The 18802-nt window shown below is 45.8% G+C and overlaps 1 protein-coding gene across 1 annotated transcript in view; it reads left to right on the top strand.

The window, feature by feature from the left end:
* Positions 1-18802, top strand: part of OBSCN (obscurin, cytoskeletal calmodulin and titin-interacting RhoGEF) — a 528918-nt gene that overhangs the window by 250121 nt on the left and 259995 nt on the right. The window contains exons 43-49 of the mRNA XM_073676881.1: positions 5608-5874; positions 6334-6600; positions 10380-10646; positions 12181-12447; positions 13294-13560; positions 13848-14114; positions 14631-14897. Coding sequence (XP_073532982.1) covers positions 5608-5874; positions 6334-6600; positions 10380-10646; positions 12181-12447; positions 13294-13560; positions 13848-14114; positions 14631-14897 — 1869 coding nt within the window. The remainder of the gene's footprint in view (positions 1-5607; positions 5875-6333; positions 6601-10379; positions 10647-12180; positions 12448-13293; positions 13561-13847; positions 14115-14630; positions 14898-18802) is intronic.

Raw genomic sequence — 18802 nt, 5'->3', positions numbered from 1 at the left:
CTCAACCTAAGCCTCTGTATACCAGGTAATCTAGTAGAAAGTGACCTCCACCTGAGCCTCTATATACCAGGTAATCTAGTAGAAAGTGACCTCCACCTAAGCCTCTACATACCAGGTAATCTAGTAGAAAGTGACCCTACCTGAGCCTCTATATACCAGGTAATCTAGTAGAAAGTGATCTCCACCTAAGCCTCTATATACCAGGTAATCTAGTAGAAAGTGACCCTACCTGAGCCTCTATATACCAGGTAATCTAGTAGAAAGTGACCTCCACCTAAGCCTCTATATAGCATTTGATCTGGCAGAGTAACATCCAGCTGAACCTCTATGTACTATGTGATCTAGTAGAAAGTGACCTCCACCTAAGCCTCTATATAGCATTTGATCTGGCAGAGTAACATCCAGCTGAACCTCTATGTACTATGTGATCTAGTAGAGTGGCCGCCGCTTGAGTCTCTATGTACTATGTGATCTAGTAGAGAGTGATATCCACCTGAGTCTCTATGTACCATGTGATCTTGTAGAGTGACCTCCACCTGAGCCTTTCGATAGCTTGTGATCTGGTACAGAATGACTTTCACCTGAACCTCCATGTAATGTGTGATCTAGTAGAGTGGCCACCACTTGAGTCTATGTACTATGTGATCTAGTAGAGAGTGACCTTCGCCTGAACCTCTATGTACCATGTGATCTTGGAGATTGACCTCCACCTGAGCCTCTATATACCAGGTAATCTAGTAGAAAGTGACCTCAACCTGAGCCTCTATATACCATGTGATCTAGTAGAGAGTGACCTTCGCCTGAACCTCTATGTACCATGTGATCTTGGAGATTGACCTCCACCTGAGCCTCTATATACCAGGTAATCTAGTAGAAAGTGACCTCAACCTGAGCCTCTATATACCAGGTAATCTAGTAGAAAGTGATCTCCACCTAAGCCTCTATATACCAGGTAATCTAGTAGAAAGTGACCCTACCTGAGCCTCTATATACCAGGTAATCTAGTAGAAAGTGACCTCCACCTAAGCCTCTATATAGCATTTGATCTGGCAGAGTAACATCCAGCTGAACCTCTATGTACTATGTGATCTAGTAGAAAGTGACCTCCACCTAAGCCTCTATATAGCATTTGATCTGGCAGAGTAACATCCAGCTGAACCTCTATGTACTATGTGATCTTGTAGAGTGGCCGCCGCTTGAGTCTCTATGTACTATGTGATCTAGTAGAGAGTGATCTCCACCTGAGTCTCTATGTACCATGTGATCTTGTAGAGTGACCTCCACCTGAGCCTTTCGATAGCTTGTGATCTGGTACAGAATGACTTTCACCTGAACCTCCATGTAATGTGTGATCTAGTAGAGTGGCCACCACTTGAGTCTATGTGCTATGTGATCTAGTAGAGAGTGACCTCCACCTGAACCTCTATGTATCATGTGATCTAGTAGAGAGTGATCTCCACCTGAGTCTCTATGTACTATGTGATCTAGTAGACAGTGATCTCCACCTGAGTCTCTATGTACTATGTGATCTAGTAGAGAGTGACCTCCACCTGAGTCTCTATATACCATGTAATGTAGTACAAAATGACCTTCACCTGAACCTCTATGTGCCATGTGATCTTGTAGAGAGTGACCTTAATCTGAACCTCTATGTACAATGTGATCTTGTAGAGTGACCTCCACCTGAGCCTCTAAGTATCATGAGATCTAGTAGAGAGTGATTTCCACCTAAGCCTCTATATACCATGTGATCTAGTAGAGAGTGACCTTCGCCTGAACCTCTATGTACCATGTGATCTTGGAGATTGACCTCCACCTGAACCTCTATATAGCTTGTGATCTGGCAAAGTGATCTCCACCTAAATCTCTGTGTACCATGTGATCTAGTAGAGTGACCTCCAGCTGATCCTCTATGTACCATGTGATCTAGTTGAGTGACTGCCTCCTGAGTCTCTATGTAACATGTGTTCTACTAGAGAGTGTCCCCTACCTGATCCTCTATGTACCATGTGATCTAGTAGAGAGTGACCTCCACCTGAGCCTCTATATACCATGTAATGTAGTACAGAATGACCTTCACCTGAACCTTTATGTACCATGTGATCTTGTAGAGTGATCTCCACCTCTATGTACCATGTGATCTTGTAGAGCGACCTCCACCTCTATGTACCATGTGATCCTGTAGAGTGACCTCCACCTCTATATACCATGTGGTCTTGTAGAGTGACCTCCACCTCTATGTACCATGTGATCTTGTAGAGTGACCTCCACCTCTATGTACCATGTGGTCTTGTAGAGTGACCTCCACCTCTATGTACCATGTGGTCTTGTAGAGTGACCTCCACCTCTATGTACCATGTGGTCTTGTAGAGTGACCTCCACCTCTATGTACCATGTGGTCTTGTAGAGTGACCTCCACCTCTATGTACCATGTGGTCTTGTAGAGTGACCTCCACCTCTATGTACCATGTGGTCTTGTAGAGTGATCTCCACCTCTATGTACCATGTGGTCTTGTAGAGTGATCTCCACCTCTATGTACCATGTGGTCTTGTAGAGTGATCTCCACCTCTATGTACCATGTGGTCTTGTAGAGTGATATCCACCTCTATGTACCATGTGATCTTGTAGAGTGACCTCCACCTGTATGTGCCATGTGGTCTTGCAGAGTGACCTCCACCTCTATGTACCATGTGATCTTGCAGAGTGACCTCCACCTCTATGTACCATGTGGTCTTGTAGAGTGATCTCCACCTCTATGTACCATGTGGTCTTGTAGAGTGACCTCCACCTCTATGTATCATGTGATCTTGTAGAGTGACCTCCACCTCTATGTATCATGTGGTCTTGTAGAGTGACCTCCACCTCTATGTACCATGTGGTCTTGTAGAGTGACCTCCACCTCTATGTACCATGTGGTCTTGTAGAGTGATCTCCACCTCTATGTACCATGTGGTCTTGTAGAGTGATCTCCACCTCTATGTACCATGTGGTCTTGTAGAGTGACCTCCACCTCTATGTACCATGTGGTCTTGTAGAGTGACCTCCACCTCTATGTACCATGTGATCTTGTAGAGTGACCTCCACCTCTATGTACCATGTGGACTTGTAGAGTGATCTCCACCTCTATGTACCATGTGGTCTTGTAGAGTGATCTCCACCTCTATGTACCATGTGGTCTTGTAGAGTGATCTCCACCTCTATGTACCATGTGGTTTTGTAGAGTGATCTCCACCTCTATGTACCATGTGATCTTGTAGAGTGACCTCCACCTCTATGTACCATGTGATCTTGTTGAGTGACCTCCACCTCTATGTACCATGTGGTCTTGTAGAGTGACCTCCACCTCTATGTACCATGTGATCTTGTAGAGTGACCTCCACCTCTATGTACCATGTGATCTTGTAGAGCGACCTCCACCTCTATGTACCATGTGATCTTGTAGAGTGATCTCCACCTCTATGTACCATGTGGTCTTGTAGAGTGACCTCCACCTCTATGTACCATGTGATCTTGTAGAGTGACCTCCACCTCTATGTACCATGTGGTCTTGTAGAGTGACTTCCACCTCTATGTACCATGTGGTCTTGTAGAGTGACCTCCACCTCTATGTACCATGTGGTCTTGTAGAGTGACCTCCACCTCTATGTACCATGTGGACTTGTAGAGTGATCTCCACCTCTATGTACCATGTGGTCTTGTAGAGTGATCTCCACCTCTATGTACCATGTGGTCTTGTAGAGTGATCTCCACCTCTTTGTACCATGTGGTTTTGTAGAGTGATCTCCACCTCTATGTACCATGTGATCTTGTAGAGTGACCTCCACCTCTATGTACCATGTGGACTTGTAGAGTGATCTCCACCTCTATGTACCATGTGGTCTTGTAGAGTGATCTCCACCTCTATGTACCATGTGGTCTTGTAGAGTGATCTCCACCTCTATGTACCATGTGGTTTTGTAGAGTGATCTCCACCTCTATGTACCATGTGATCTTGTAGAGTGACCTCCACCTCTATGTACCATGTGATCTTGTTGAGTGACCTCCACCTCTATGTACCATGTGGTCTTGTAGAGTGACCTCCACCTCTATGTACCATGTGATCTTGTAGAGTGACCTCCACCTCTATGTACCATGTGATCTTGTAGAGCGACCTCCACCTCTATGTACCATGTGATCTTGTAGAGTGATCTCCACCTCTATGTACCATGTGGTCTTGTAGAGTGACCTCCACCTCTATGTACCATGTGATCTTGTAGAGTGACCTCCACCTCTATGTACCATGTGGTCTTGTAGAGTGACCTCCACCTCTATGTACCATGTGGTCTTGTAGAGTGACCTCCACCTCTATGTACCATGTGGACTTGTAGAGTGATCTCCACCTCTATGTACCATGTGGTCTTGTAGAGTGATCTCCACCTCTATGTACCATGTGGTCTTGTAGAGTGATCTCCACCTCTTTGTACCATGTGGTTTTGTAGAGTGATCTCCACCTCTATGTACCATGTGATCTTGTAGAGTGACCTCCACCTCTATGTACCATGTGATCTTGTTGAGTGACCTCCACCTCTATGTACTATGTGGTCTTGTAGAGTGACCTCCACCTCTATGTACCATGTGATCTTGTAGAGTGATCTCCACCTCTATGTACCATGTGATCTTGTAGAGCGACCTCCACCTCTATGTACCATGTGATCTTGTAGCGTGATCTCCACCTCTATGTACCATGTGATCTTGTAGAGCGGCCTCCACCTCTATGTACCATGTGATCTTGTAGAGTGACCTCCACCTCTATGTACCATGTGGTCTTGTAGAGTGACCTCCACCTCTATGTACCATGTGATCTTGTAGAGTGACCTCCACCTCTATGTACCATGTGGTCTTGTAGAGTGACCTCCACCTCTATGTACCATGTGGTCTTGTAGAGTGACCTCCACCTCTATGTACCATGTGGTCTTGTAGAGTGACCTCCACCTCTATGTACCATGTGGTCTTGTAGAGTGACCTCCACCTCTATGTACCATGTGGTCTTGTAGAGTGACCTCCACCTCTATGTACCATGTGGTCTTGTAGAGTGACCTCCACCTCTATGTACCATGTGGTCTTGTAGAGTGACCTCCACCTCTTTGTACCATGTGATCTTGTAGAGTGACCTCCACCTCTATGTACTATGTGGTCGTGTAGAGTGACCTCCACCTCTATGTACCATGTGGTCTTGTAGAGTGACCTCCACCTCTATGTGCCATGTGGTCTTGTAGAGTGACCTCCACCTCTATGTACCATGTGGTCTTGTAGAGTGACCTCCACCTCTATGTGCAATGTGATCTTGTAGAGTGACCTCCACCTCTATGTACCATGTGGTCTTGTAGAGTGACCTCCACCTCTATGTACCATGTGATCTTGTAGAGTGACCTCCACCTCTATGTACCTTGTGATCTTGTAGAGTGACCTCCACCTCTATGTACCATGTGGTCTTGTAGAGTGACCTCCACCTCTATGTACCATGTGATCTTGTAGAGTGACCTCCACCTCTATGTACCTTGTGATCTTGTAGAGTGACCTCCACCTCTATGTACCATGTAATCTGAGTGCTCTTCGTTCTATGTCAGCTCTCCCACAACAATTTAGAAAGGAATTAAAAAGCAAGGAAACTTCTGAGGGAATGTCCATTACTCTGAGCTGTGAGGTAACCAAGCCCAAAGAATTTCTATCATGGAGGAAAGGATGTAAGCTCCTGCAGGAAAGTGACAAGTACAGGTTCATCCAGAACGGGGTCACCGCAGCGCTTGTCATTGATAATGTGGATGTGACAGACTCCGGGGAGTATACATGTATTTGTGGAGCCCACCAGACAACAGCTTCTCTCACTGTTAATGGTAAAGATTCATAATTGTCAAACCCGGTTATCGCAACACAGTAATCATGACCATAAGTAATAACCACCTTAACTGCCACCATCATCACCTCCACCATACTGATAACCACCATCACCGCTATTGTAACTATTACCACTTTACCACTATCATCGTCAGTGATAACCATCAGCGCCTCCATTGTAACCATCACCTCTGGTAAGAACCACCATCACCTCCACTGTGACCATCACCACCAGTGATAACCACAATTACCTCCAGTGATAACCACTATCCAAACTGATGATAGCCACCATCACCCCCAGTGATAACGACCACCACCCCTGGGGATGCCTTCTGGCACTGCAACATGCACAATAATTGTCCTGCCTGTCCACCATTACTTATCTCCTGCACGCATTTGTGTAATGGTGGACCTTCAAACCCACTGTTGTTTCATATGATTTTTCCACAATCTATCAGCTCTTCCTCCACGGTTTAAGGAAAAATTGAAGAACATGGATGGTGTTGAAGGAGAATCTGTGACATTATGTTGCACGGTGACTAAACAAAAGTCTCCTCTGGAGTGGAGAAAAGGACAGAAGACTCTCATCACTGGAGACAAGTATAGAGTCATCCAGGAGGGTCTCACCGCTGAGCTGGTTATCAGTCACCTGGAGCCACAAGATGCTGGGGAATACACGTGTGTGTGCGGAGACCAACAGACCACTGCTTTCCTGAGCATGAAGGGTAATCTTCTTGACCAGATCTTGATAATTCTTTCTCATTCATTAACCCATTTGCACCCATCTACATCCATCATCATTCACCATCATCTAAGACCACAGTCGCAGTTGCTCTCCTCTTGCAATCAGCTCATCCACCCAATCCCTTTTCTGTTCTTCCATTTGTAATGTTGGGGTTTGTGGGCTCCTTATGTGATAACAATCTGTTACTGTTGTAATCTAAACCCATTAGTACCATCCTTCTTCTCTGTCTGTCTTATTACTCTGTGACTCCTTTACATTGATCATGAGACGTAGATTTGCTGGTATAGGTTTGGGTGGTGGAGTTGAGAGTTTAATGTTTTGTCTCCACTTTTCACTGATGGAACATTGCAGAGGATTGTCGGATGAGATTAGATGTTCCTCAGTGGTGTTTATCTCTTTATTCGTCCTGCGTGTCTCTTATGTATTGTTGACTTACGAACTCACAGGATAAATTAAGTCTTTTCTTAGGCTTTATCATCCTGGACTGTTTTGGATCTAGTCAGATTTTACTATCTGTGATTGAATGATGATCAGAGGTGGAGAACAATCAGAGGTGATGATCAGAGGTGGAGAACAATCAGAGGTGATGATCAGAGGTGGAGAACAATCAGAGGTGATGATCAGAGGTGGAGAACAATCAGAGGTGATGATCAGAGGTGGAGAAAAAATCAGAGGTGATGATCAGAGGTGGAGAACAATCAGAGGTGATGATCAGAGGTGGAGAACAAGGACAGAAGTCAGGAAGACACTGGTGAACACATCCACGGAGGTCTGGGGCTTGGCTTCTCACAACGTGTTCAGATGATTTATGATTCTGTGTCTTGTCGGCTCTCCCTACACAATTTAATAAATATCTGAAGAACAAGGAAGATGTTGAAGAAGAATCTGTGACCAATCCATACAATGTGTCCTGACCAAACTGAAGGCTTCTCTGGAGTGGAGAAGACTACAAAAGATGCTTACTACCAGGAGACAAGTAAATATTCAACCAGGATGGTCTCACCACTGATCTGGTTATTTGTCATCTGGACTCTCGAGATGCCAGGGAGCCCACATGATTGCAGAAATAATTGCCGCGTTTCTGAGCTTGAAGGGTAAAGACCCTCCAGAAGCCATCATCTTGTCAAGCATGGGACATGATTATCATCCCAGACCAGTGTACCTCAGTGTCCACACTATTGTGTGTGTCTAGCACATATTTTCCAGGTTATTCCTGCTTTATGTCTGTTCAAAAGAGATATCGTTGGAAGTGCTCTCTGCTGATCCAGACAGAAAAAAAGAAGCCGGGGTATAGGAACACACAGCAACAGCGGTGCTCTCACACAGCAACAGCGGTGCTCTCACACAGCAACAGCGGTGCTCTCACACAGCAACAGCGGTGCTCTCACACAGCAACAGCGGTGCTCTCACACAGCAACAGCGGTGCTCTCACACAGCAACAGCGGTGCTCTCACACAGCAACAGCGGTGCTCTCACACAGCAACAGCGGTGCTCTCACACCTCTGCGTCTGACTGAAGCCCATATTAGGCTCAAAATTAGAAGGAAAATACAGCACTCGCCAAACTGTGTAAGAAAGTACTTTCTTTTAAATTTACAAAAAAGTTCATGTTCAGAGAAGAGAGTAGCAGGGTGTATGCGACAGTCACATTCAGTTATGCTTGGAGGGCTAGAGGAAGCACGACTGGATGCGAAACAGCCGGCGCCCGGTCACACAGCCTTTTACTCTTCTCTTTGAGCATGCAGTTTTTTAAAATAAAAAAAAAGATACTTTGGTGAGTGCCATACTTTCCTTCTATATTTGTATATTCTGTTTATGTGCTCATCTGGCACAATTACCGTACTTTTGTCATCTGCTTACTCGCATGAACCGCACAGCACGTCAACATTTCATTCCATAATATGGGATTATTTTTGGAATAAAGTTCTTTTACTTAAAAGCGACATATGTGACCAAGAAAATGGCACTGTGCCCTAATGGTAGATATCAAGGGAAAGAGTTTGTATGTTTATGGTGGTGGATAATGGGAGTGATAATATTTAGTCTGCAGCTCCACAGATCCTGAAATACACATTTGTTGCACTTTATGTAGAGTATTCATGACTCTGCATGGCACCGTGTCCTACTCCAGCATCTTCACCTCAGCACCTGAGAACTGGAGGATTGCAGCAGCCCTACCATATATAATGGCATGAGAAGATGTAATGATCTCTTAAAGGGCTAAAATTAAAGATCACACATTTACTTTGTATTTTAGGCAAAAAAAATAAATAAAAATAAATATATATATATATATTTTTTTTACATTTTAAAAATTACTAAAAGAAAAAATTAGCCAATGCAAAAGTTTGGGCACCCTGAGTTGTTAGCACCTAGTAGCGCCCCCTTTTGAAAGTATCACAGCTTGCAAACGCTTTTGTAGCCATACAACAGTCTTTCAATTCTTGTTTGAGGATTTTTCCTCCGTTCTTCCTTGGAGAATTCCTCCAGTTCTGTGAGATTCCTGGGGCGTCTTGCATCCTCTGCTATTTTGAGATCTAGCCACAGATTTTCAATGATGTTCAGATCAGGGGACTGTGAGGGCCATTGTAAAACCCTCAGCTTCTATTGTGGATTTTGACGTGTGTTTAGGATCATTAGCCATTTGTAGAAGCCATCCTCTTTTCAGCTTCAGCTTTTCTACAGATGGTGTTATGTTTACATCAAGAATTTGTTGAAATTTCATTGAATCCATTCTTCCCTCTACCCATGAAATGTTCCCCGTGCCATTGGCTGCAACACAACCCCAAAGCATGATTGATCCACCCCCATGCTTAATGGTTGGCGGGATGTTCTTTTCCTGAAATTCTGTGCCCTTTTTCCTCCACACATACCTGTGGTCATTGTGGCCAAAGACTTCTATTTTAACCTCATTGGTCCACAGGACTTGTTTACAAAATGCATCAGGCTTGTTCTTTTGCATATTGCTTATGCTGAATTTTATGGTGAGGATGCAGGAGAGGTTTTCTTCTGCTGACTCTTCCATGAAGGCCATATTTGTGCAGGTGTCTCTGAACAATAGAAAAATGCACCACAACTCCAGAGTCTGCGAAATCTTTCTGAAGGTCTTTTGCAGTCAAATGGGGGTTCTAATTTGCCTCTCTAGCAATGCTACGAGCAGCTCTCACTGAAATTTTGCTTGGTCTTCCAGACCTTATCTTCACCTCCACTGTTCCTAGTATCTGCTATTTCGTAAATAACATTTCAAACTGAGGAAAGGGGAACTTGAAAACCCTTTGCCATCTTCTTATAGCCTTCTTCTGCTTTGTGGCCTCCACCATTGTCAGAGTGCTCGGCAGCTGCTTAGGCTGCTGGTTTTTGGCACAAGGTTAGAGGAGGTTTTTATAAAACTGGGTAATTTGCATCACCGGCCTTTCTTAACGATGATAGTGAACAAGCTATAACCCTATTAGGCTAATTAAGGCCTGAAACCTTGATCAAAGTTATCTGAGCACACAAATCTCCAAGGTGCCCAAACTTTTACATCGGTCCATTTTCCTTTTTGTAATTTTTTTTGTAAAAATGACAATATATTCTCTGCACTACAAATGTTTAACACTGTTCCTACTGACTACCATACGGTGTGCCTTGTGTATTATTCATAGCTAGCTTTGTATTGTTGATGCCGGATCAATGTGTTGATAGATTACTACATGAAGTGAAGGGTCTCACAGTCATCTCTGCGCTCCTAAGATTATCTCTCACTTCTACACTTTTTTAGCTCTCCCTATTGTTTTTGTGGAAGAACTGAGAAACGAGGTGTTGAGTGAGGGCAAGGTGGCCACGCTGCACTGTGAGCTGAGTAAGCCCGGCATGCAGGTGTCATGGAAGAAAGACAAGTTCCCGATAACAGCCAGTGACAAATACATCGTGTCCCAGGAAGGATCCACCTACGAGCTGATGATCCACAACCTGGAGCTGAAGGACAGTGGGACCTACACTTGCTTATGTGGAGATCAGCAGACCACGGCCATGATAACAGTACAGGGTAACTATAGATCTGTGTATAGTCAGCAAATATTCGCCATGTCCACTCATAGCCTTCAAATAAAAGACCCATCTGTATCTGTGTGTTGTCATCAATGTTATAGAATGGTCAAGTCTCCAGACACATATGTAAATAGAAGTGATATGGTAGAATAAAATATGTCGGATTTGTGGATTTCTTTAGGTTAAAACGTTACATGTGATAATTATAGGAACTTATATACTGGCATTAACAAATAGTGATCACCTGTCCACCCTTATCATTCCTTCATAACCCGTCCAACCGCATCACCTCTCCTCCTCCATAGCCTGTCTCCTCTCATCATCTTTCTACCTCCATCACGTGTCCACCCTCATAATTGCTCCACTCCCATAACCTGTCCCTTCATTGCCTGTGCACTTCCTTCACCATCCACTTGCATCACCTGTTCACCCTCATCATATCATCAACCTCATCATCTCTGCACTTCCATCACCAGTCCACCCTCCTCATCTCTTCCATCACCAGTCCACCCTCCTCATCTCTTCCATCACCAGTCCACCCTCCTCATCTCTTCCATCACCAGTCCACCCTCTTCATCTCTTCCATCACCAGTCCACCCTCCTCATCTCTTCCATCACCAGTCCACCCTCCTCATCTCTTCCATCACCAGTCCACCCTCCTCATCTCTTCCATCACCAGTCCACCCTCCTCATCTCTTCCATCACCAGTCCACCCTCCTCATCTCTTCCATCACCAGTCCACCCTCCTCATCTCTTCCATCACCAGTCCACCCTCCTCATCTCTTCCATCACCAGTCCACCCTCCTCATCTCTTCCATCACCAGTCCACCCTCCTCATCTCTTCCATCACCAGTCCACCCTCCTCATCTCTTCCATCACCAGTCCACCCTCCTCATCTCTTCCATCACCAGTCCACCCTCCTCATCTCTTCCATCACCAGTCCACCCTCCTCATCTCTTCCATCACCAGTCCACCCTCCTCATCTCTTCCATCACCTCTCCACATCTGTCCACTTCCATCACTTGTCCACTTTCATCATCATTCCATCTCCATCTGTCAACCCTCATCACCTGTCAACCCTCATCACCTGTCCACCTACATCATCTCTCCTTCCCATCATCTTTTCATCTTCTATCCACCCTCATAATCTCGCCACCTCTTTTATTTCTCCACTTCCATCATCTGTCCACGCTCATCATCTCTCCACTTCCATCATATATCCACTCTTATCATCTCTTTATTTCCATCACCTGTCCACCATGATCATCTCTCCCTTCCACCATCTATCCACTCTCATCGTCTATCAACCTCCATCATTTGTCCACCCTCATCATCTCTCCGTCTCCCTCATTTCTCTATCATTGATCATCATGGAGTGCAATATTATTTCCAGTCATTGTGTATGGTTGTGTGGACATTCTTCATCATTCTGGATTTTACTAGATTGTTGGTTAATCCGTGTTTTCGTGGCGTCTTGGAGTTACCTAACTCTTCTCTCCTTCTCACCATGTAATTTTTATGACATTTCTCAGAATTACCAGTATTATTTAAGGAAGGATTGAAAAACTGTGAAGTCTCCGAGCATGGAGAAGCAGTCTTCCAATGCCAGGTGACTAAGCCAAATGCACAACTTCAATGGATGAAAGGTCAAAAGGCTCTACATCCTAGTGATAAGTATAAGATGCATCAGGAACGTCTTAATGCCGAACTGGTTATCCGAGACATAAACCCGAAGGATTCTGGCAACTATACTTGTGTCATCGATGAAGAGGCGACTACGGCGACCTTAACTGTGATTGGTAAGGATTCTCCACAGAAGTTTCTCCAATCCGTTCAAAGAATTTATTTTACCACTCATGGCTCAGTTCCTCTGGCTTTTAGACCCCAAGGCACAGCTATGCCAGATTGGATTCCTCATGGCAAAGGTCCTCTGTATTTCATGCTTCATAACCCGGCTCATCTGCTTTGTGTCCCTTGTGGCCTGGCTCCACCAACTTTTATCTTACAGCTCTCTTACCACAGCTTATATGCTTCACAACCCAGCTCATCCATCTTTTACCTCCGAATCCATTTCATCAGCTTTTATCTCATAGCCTGTCTCATCCAGCTTTGACCCATCATTCTCCGGCCACTCCAATTTTGTAGCCCTCATGGGCCCTGCTCTTCCACTTTGTATATCCCATGGCCTGACTACTCCAGATTTATCTCTCATGGCTTAGCTCCTACAGCTGGTATTCCTCAAGTGCCAGCTTCTACAGCTTTTATTCTCACAATTCGATTCCTCGGGCATGTAACCCTCATGGCCTGGCTCCTCTGGAGGTAGTCACTTGTTGCACTGCCACTCTGGATTTAGTCCCTGATGGCCTGGCTCCTCTGGATGTTGTCACTTGTTGTACTGCCAATCTGGATTTAGTCCCTGATGGCCTGACTTCTCTGGCTGTTGTCACTTGTTGTACTGCCACTCTGGATTTAGTCCCTGATGGCCTGACTTCTCTGGCTGTTGTCACTTGTTGTACTGCCACTCTGGATTTTGTCTCTGATGGCCTGACTTCTCTGGCTGTTGTGCCTTGCATCCTAGCTATTCTAGCTTGTATCCGTCATAGCCTGGCTTCTCCATCCCACCCATGTCTCTATTCTTTCTTTAGAGTTGCCAGCTCATTTTAGTTCAGAATTGACCAACATGGAAGTCGTGGAAGGTGGAACTGCAACTCTGTGCTGTGAGGTAACGAAGTCATCAGCTGTAGTACAGTGGAAAAAAGGCGAGACGACAATTCGGCTCAGCGATAAGTATGACATCAGGCAAGATGGCTGTAGATTAGAGCTCCAGATAACTGATCTAGAACTGTCTGATGCTGATCAATACAGCTGTTTTTGTGAAGGCCAGAAGACGATGGCTTCCATAACTATCAGTGGTAGGTTTATGTTTCGCTCTACAGTGTGTCAGTGACCGTCGGGTTATGGTCACCTTATGTATTGTCCTTGATTGAACAGCGCGGTGATGTAGGATTTATAGCATGAAGTTAATTAAATGTGCGCTGGACTGAACCAGACATGTAACCAAACTACATCCCGGGGTCCTCGTCATTCATGTCACTGATTTTGGCCTTGGAGAGGCTCTGTATAAATTTTTCTATTATTTTTGTAATATTTTATATAATCTTTTTTTCTCGTCATCTCATTGCTCCCCTCCCCCCACTAGCTCGGCCGGCTATCTTCATCCAGCATCTGAAAGATCTGCAGGTGTTAGAAGGTGATTCGGTGACTTTACACTGTGAGCTCAATAAGTCCGACATAGCGGTGGAGTGGAGGAAAGGAAACATTACTGTGGCACCAGGAGACAGGTTCGCCATAAAGCAGGAAGGTCGAACCCATGACCTCCTCATCGGGGGCGTTACCCTGAAGGATTCTGGAGAATATTCCTGTCGATGTGGAGACGTCACCACCTCTGCGCTTCTTTCTGTAAATGGTAAATGGTCCATTTCTGGTTCCTCCATGTCATCCCCTTCGTTTGCTTGTACGACCATATTACAGTGTTGTTTTCAAAAGCATTTTTTTGGTATTTCGATGGAAACTTTGAATTCTCTAATTTCTTGACTAATTACCATTTTTTTACCGACATTTCTTAGGACTCTATTGATAAATCACCCCCCCCCCGCCCATATGTTGGTTTCACATTCCAGGCGCCATCTTTTCTACTGTTTTTTCGATCACGGATTGATTAGTCAGCCTCAATCAGAAGAATCAGAATTGTTCGCCATAGTCATCCTCAGGATGCTAACGTTTTATTGGCAATATTACTCCTGTGGGAAACGTGTCCTGGCTATGGAGGAAGCCTTAGGCTCCGGACGCATCAGAGATTGATCAGAGCATCGTCATGCTGATTGTTTCCATTTTTGATCTTCCCGCTGATGGTTGATGACTTTTCTCAGACTGATGGCCAGCCCCACGCCTGCCTCATATCTGCTCTCCTCTCATCTTTTAGCTCTTCCCGTGATATTCAAAGAGGAGCTGAAAAAAGTTGAAGTTCTGGAGGGAGAGAGCGTCGCTCTGCGCTGCGAGCTGAACAAGGCGGACTTGTGCGTGCAGTGGTTAAAGGGGGACCGAGTCTTACACCCCGGAGACAAGTATACAATGCTGCAAGCTGGAGGCACCACGACCCTCAGCATCCGGGAGGTCAGTGAGGAAGATGATGGGGATTATACCTGCGTCTGCGGAGACGCCAGGACGATAGGACATCTACAAGTACAAGGTAAATATTTTCCCGCCCTTGATAATACGCGAGTTCTGTAGCCCGTGTCCGTGACGCCACGGAAGTCACATCCGCCGACAATAATCCCGCGGAGGTAGAAAATAAACGAATAGTAATAATATGACGACTACAACAGAAAAAATGTGACATCTGCCGGAGATGTCCAGTCTCCATCCATCCACTATTAAGCCTCATTTATCAGAACTGTTCAACAAGAAGAATCCCACAGCAACCAATCAGAGCACAGCTTTCATTTCCTAACCTACGCTTGTAAAATGAAAGCTGTGCTCTGATTGGTTGCTATGGGTAACAACGACAGCCTTTCTGGCCTGTTAGGAGTTTTCTTGCTGGCGGCCATGTTGTTATTCTGAGGTGATCGTGGTATGTCTGCAGATAATATCTGTCCTCCAGTGGGGGCATCTATGGATGGAGGGAATTACAAGCTCAGAGCTGTGGGACCGGTAATAAATATTAATATAGGAGCAGATAGAGAAATCCTCATGGAAGGTTCTGGCAGATTCTGTGTCATGTATATAAAAGGCCAAGGAACCTTGTAGCGGCAGATGTGAATAGGGACCCCCCCATGCTGCGGATCACCCCCGCCACATATATAAGGATTGTACTGTACGTATGGGGTCTCCTCATGAAGGACTGTACATATGGGGTCTCCTAAAGAAAGATTGTGCATATGGGGTCTCCTCGTGGAGGATTGTTCATATGGGGTCTCCTTGTGGAGGATTGTACATATGGGGTCTCCTCGTGGAGGATTGTACATATGGGGTCTCCTCGTGGAGAATTGTACATATGGGGTCTCCTCGTGGAGGATTGTACATATGGGGTCTCCTCGTGGAGGATTGTACATATGGGGTCTCCTTGTGGAGGATTGAACATATGGGGTCTCCTCGTGGAGGATTATACATATGGGGTCTCCTCGTGGAGGATTGTACATATGGGGTCTCCTCGTGGAGGATTGTACATATGGGGTCTCCTCGTGGAGGATTGTACATATGGGGTCTCCTCGTGGAGGATTGTACATATGTGATCTCCTCGTGGAGGATTATACATATGGGGTCTCCTTGTGGACGATTGTACATATGGGGTCTCCTCGTGGAGGATTGTACCTATGGGGTCTCCTCATGGAGGACTGTACATATGGGGTCTCCTTGTGGAGGATTGTACATATGGGGTCTCCTCGTGGAGAATTGTACATATGGGGCCTCCTTGTGGAGGATTGTACATATGGGGTCTCCTTGTGGAGGATTATACATATGGGGTCTCCTTGTGGAGGATTGTGCATATGGGGTCTCCTTGTGGAGGATTATACATATGGGGTCTCTTTGTGGAGGATTGTACATATGGGGCCTCCTTGTGGAGGATTGTACATATGGGGTCTCCTTGTGGAGGATTGTACATATGGGGTCTCCTTGTGGAGGATTGTACATATGGGGTCTCCTCGTGGAGGATTGGGCATATGGGGTCTCCTTGTGGAGGATTGTACATATGGGGTCTCCTTGTGGAGGATTGTACATATGGGGTCTCCTCGTGGAGGATTGTACATATGGGGTCTCCTCGTGGAGGATTGTACATATGGGGTCTCCTCGTGGAGGATTGTACATATGAGATCTCCTCGTGGAGGATTATACATATGGGGTCTCCTCGTGGACGATTGTACATATGGGGTCTCCTCGTGGAGGATTGTACCTATGGGGTCTCCTCATGAAGGACTGTACATATGGGGTCTCCTTGTGGAGGATTGTACATATGGGGTCTCCTCGTGGAGAATTGTACATATGGGGCCTCCTTGTGGAGGATTGTACATATGGGGTCTCCTTGTGGAGGATTATACATATGGGGTCTCCTTGTGGAGGATTGTACATATGGGGTCTCTTTGTGGAGGATTGTACATATGGGGCCTCCTTGTGGAGGATTGTACATATGGGGTCTCCTTGTGGAGGATTGTACATATGGGGACTCCTCGTGGAGGATTGGGCATATGGGGTCTCCTTGTGGAGGATTGTACATATGGGGTCTACTTGTGGAGGATTGTACATATGGGGTCTCCTTGTGGAGGATTGTACATATGGGGTCTCCTTGTGGAGGATTATGCATATGGGGTCTCCTTGTGGAGGATTATGCATATGGGGTCTCCTTGTGGAGGATTATGCATATGGGGTCTCCTCGTCGAGGATTGTACATATGGGGTCTCCTCGTGGAGGATTGTACATATGGGGTCTCCTCGTGGAGAATTGTACATATGGGGTCTCCTCGTGGAGGATTGGACATATGGGGTCTCCTTGTGGAGGATTGTACATATGGGGTCTCCTTGTGGAGGATTGTACATATGGGGACTCCTCGTGGAGAATTGTACATATGGGGTCTCCATGTGGAGGATTGGACATATGGGGTCTCCTTGTAGAGGATTGTACATATGGGGACTCCTCGTGGAGGATTATACATATGGGGCCTCCTTGTGGAGGATTGTACATATGGGGTCTCCTTGTGGAGGATTGTACATATGGGGACTCCTCGTGGAGGATTGGACATATGGGATCTCCTCGTGGAGGATTGGACATATGGGGTCTCCTTGTGGAGGATTGGACATATGGGGACTCTTCATGGAGGATTGGACATATGGGGTCTCCTTGTGGAGGATTGGACATATGGGGTCTCCTTGTGGAGGATTGGACATATGGGGTCTCCTCATGGAGGATTGTACAAATAGGGTCTCCTCATGGAGGATTATACATATGGGATCTCCTCGTGGAGAATTGTACATATGGGGTGTCCTTGTGGAGGATTGTACATATGGGATCTCCTCGTGGAGGATTGTACATATGGGGTCTCCTCGTGGAGGATTGTACATATGGGATCTCCTTGTGGAGGATTATACATATGGGATCTCCTCGTGGAGAATTGTACATATGGGGTCTCCTTGTGGAGGATTGTACATATGGGGACTCTTCGTGGAGGATTGGACATATGGGGTCTCCTTGTGGAGGATTGTACATATGGGGTCTCCTCATGGAGGATTGTACAAATAGGGTCTCCTCATGGAGGATTATACATATGGGATCTCCTCGTGGAGAATTGTACATATGGGGTCTCCTTGTGGAGGATTGTACATATGGGGACTCCTCGTGGAGGATTGTACATATGGGGTCTCCTCATGGAGGATTGTACAAATAGGGTCTCCTCATGGAGGATTGTATATATGGGGTCTCCTTGTGGAGGATTGGACATATGGGGTCTCCTTGTGGAGGATTGGACATATGGGGACTCTTCGTGGAGGATTGGACATATGGGATCTCCTCGTGGAGAATTGTAAATATGTGGACTCCTTGTGGAGGATAGTACATATGGGGTCTCCTCGTGGAGGATTGTACAAATAGGGTCTCCTCATGGAGGATTGTACATATGGGGTCTCCTCGTGGAGGATTGGACATATGGGGTCTCCTTGTGGAGGATTGGACATATGGGGTCTCCTTGTGGAGGATTGTACATATGGGGTCTCCTTGTGGAGGATTATACATATGGGGTCTCCTCATGGAGGATTGTACATATGGGGTCTCCTCGTGGAGGATTGGACATATGGGGTCTCCTTGTGGAGGATTGGACATATGGGGTCTCCTTGTGGAGGATTGTACATATGGGGACTCTTCGTGGAGGATTGGACATATGGGATCTCCTCGTGGAGAATTGTACATATGGGGACTCCTTGTGGAGGATAGTACATATGGGGTCTCCTCGTGGAGGATTGTACAAATAGGGTCTCCTCATGGAGGATTGTACATATGGGGTCTCCTCGTGGAGGATTGGACATATGGGGTCTCCTTGTGGAGGATTGGACATATGGGGTCTCCTTGTGGAGGATTGTACATATGGGGACTCTTCATGGAGGATTGTAC

The sequence above is a fragment of the Phyllobates terribilis genome, unplaced genomic scaffold (assembly GCF_046119375.1).
Source record: "Phyllobates terribilis strain yellow unplaced genomic scaffold, ASM4611937v1 Scaffold_4__5_contigs__length_816908805, whole genome shotgun sequence".
In the NCBI taxonomy this organism is placed as follows: Eukaryota; Metazoa; Chordata; class Amphibia; order Anura; family Dendrobatidae; genus Phyllobates; species Phyllobates terribilis.
The sequence above is the reverse complement of the archived record's forward strand: the minus strand, read 5'-3'. Positions and strand labels throughout refer to the sequence as shown.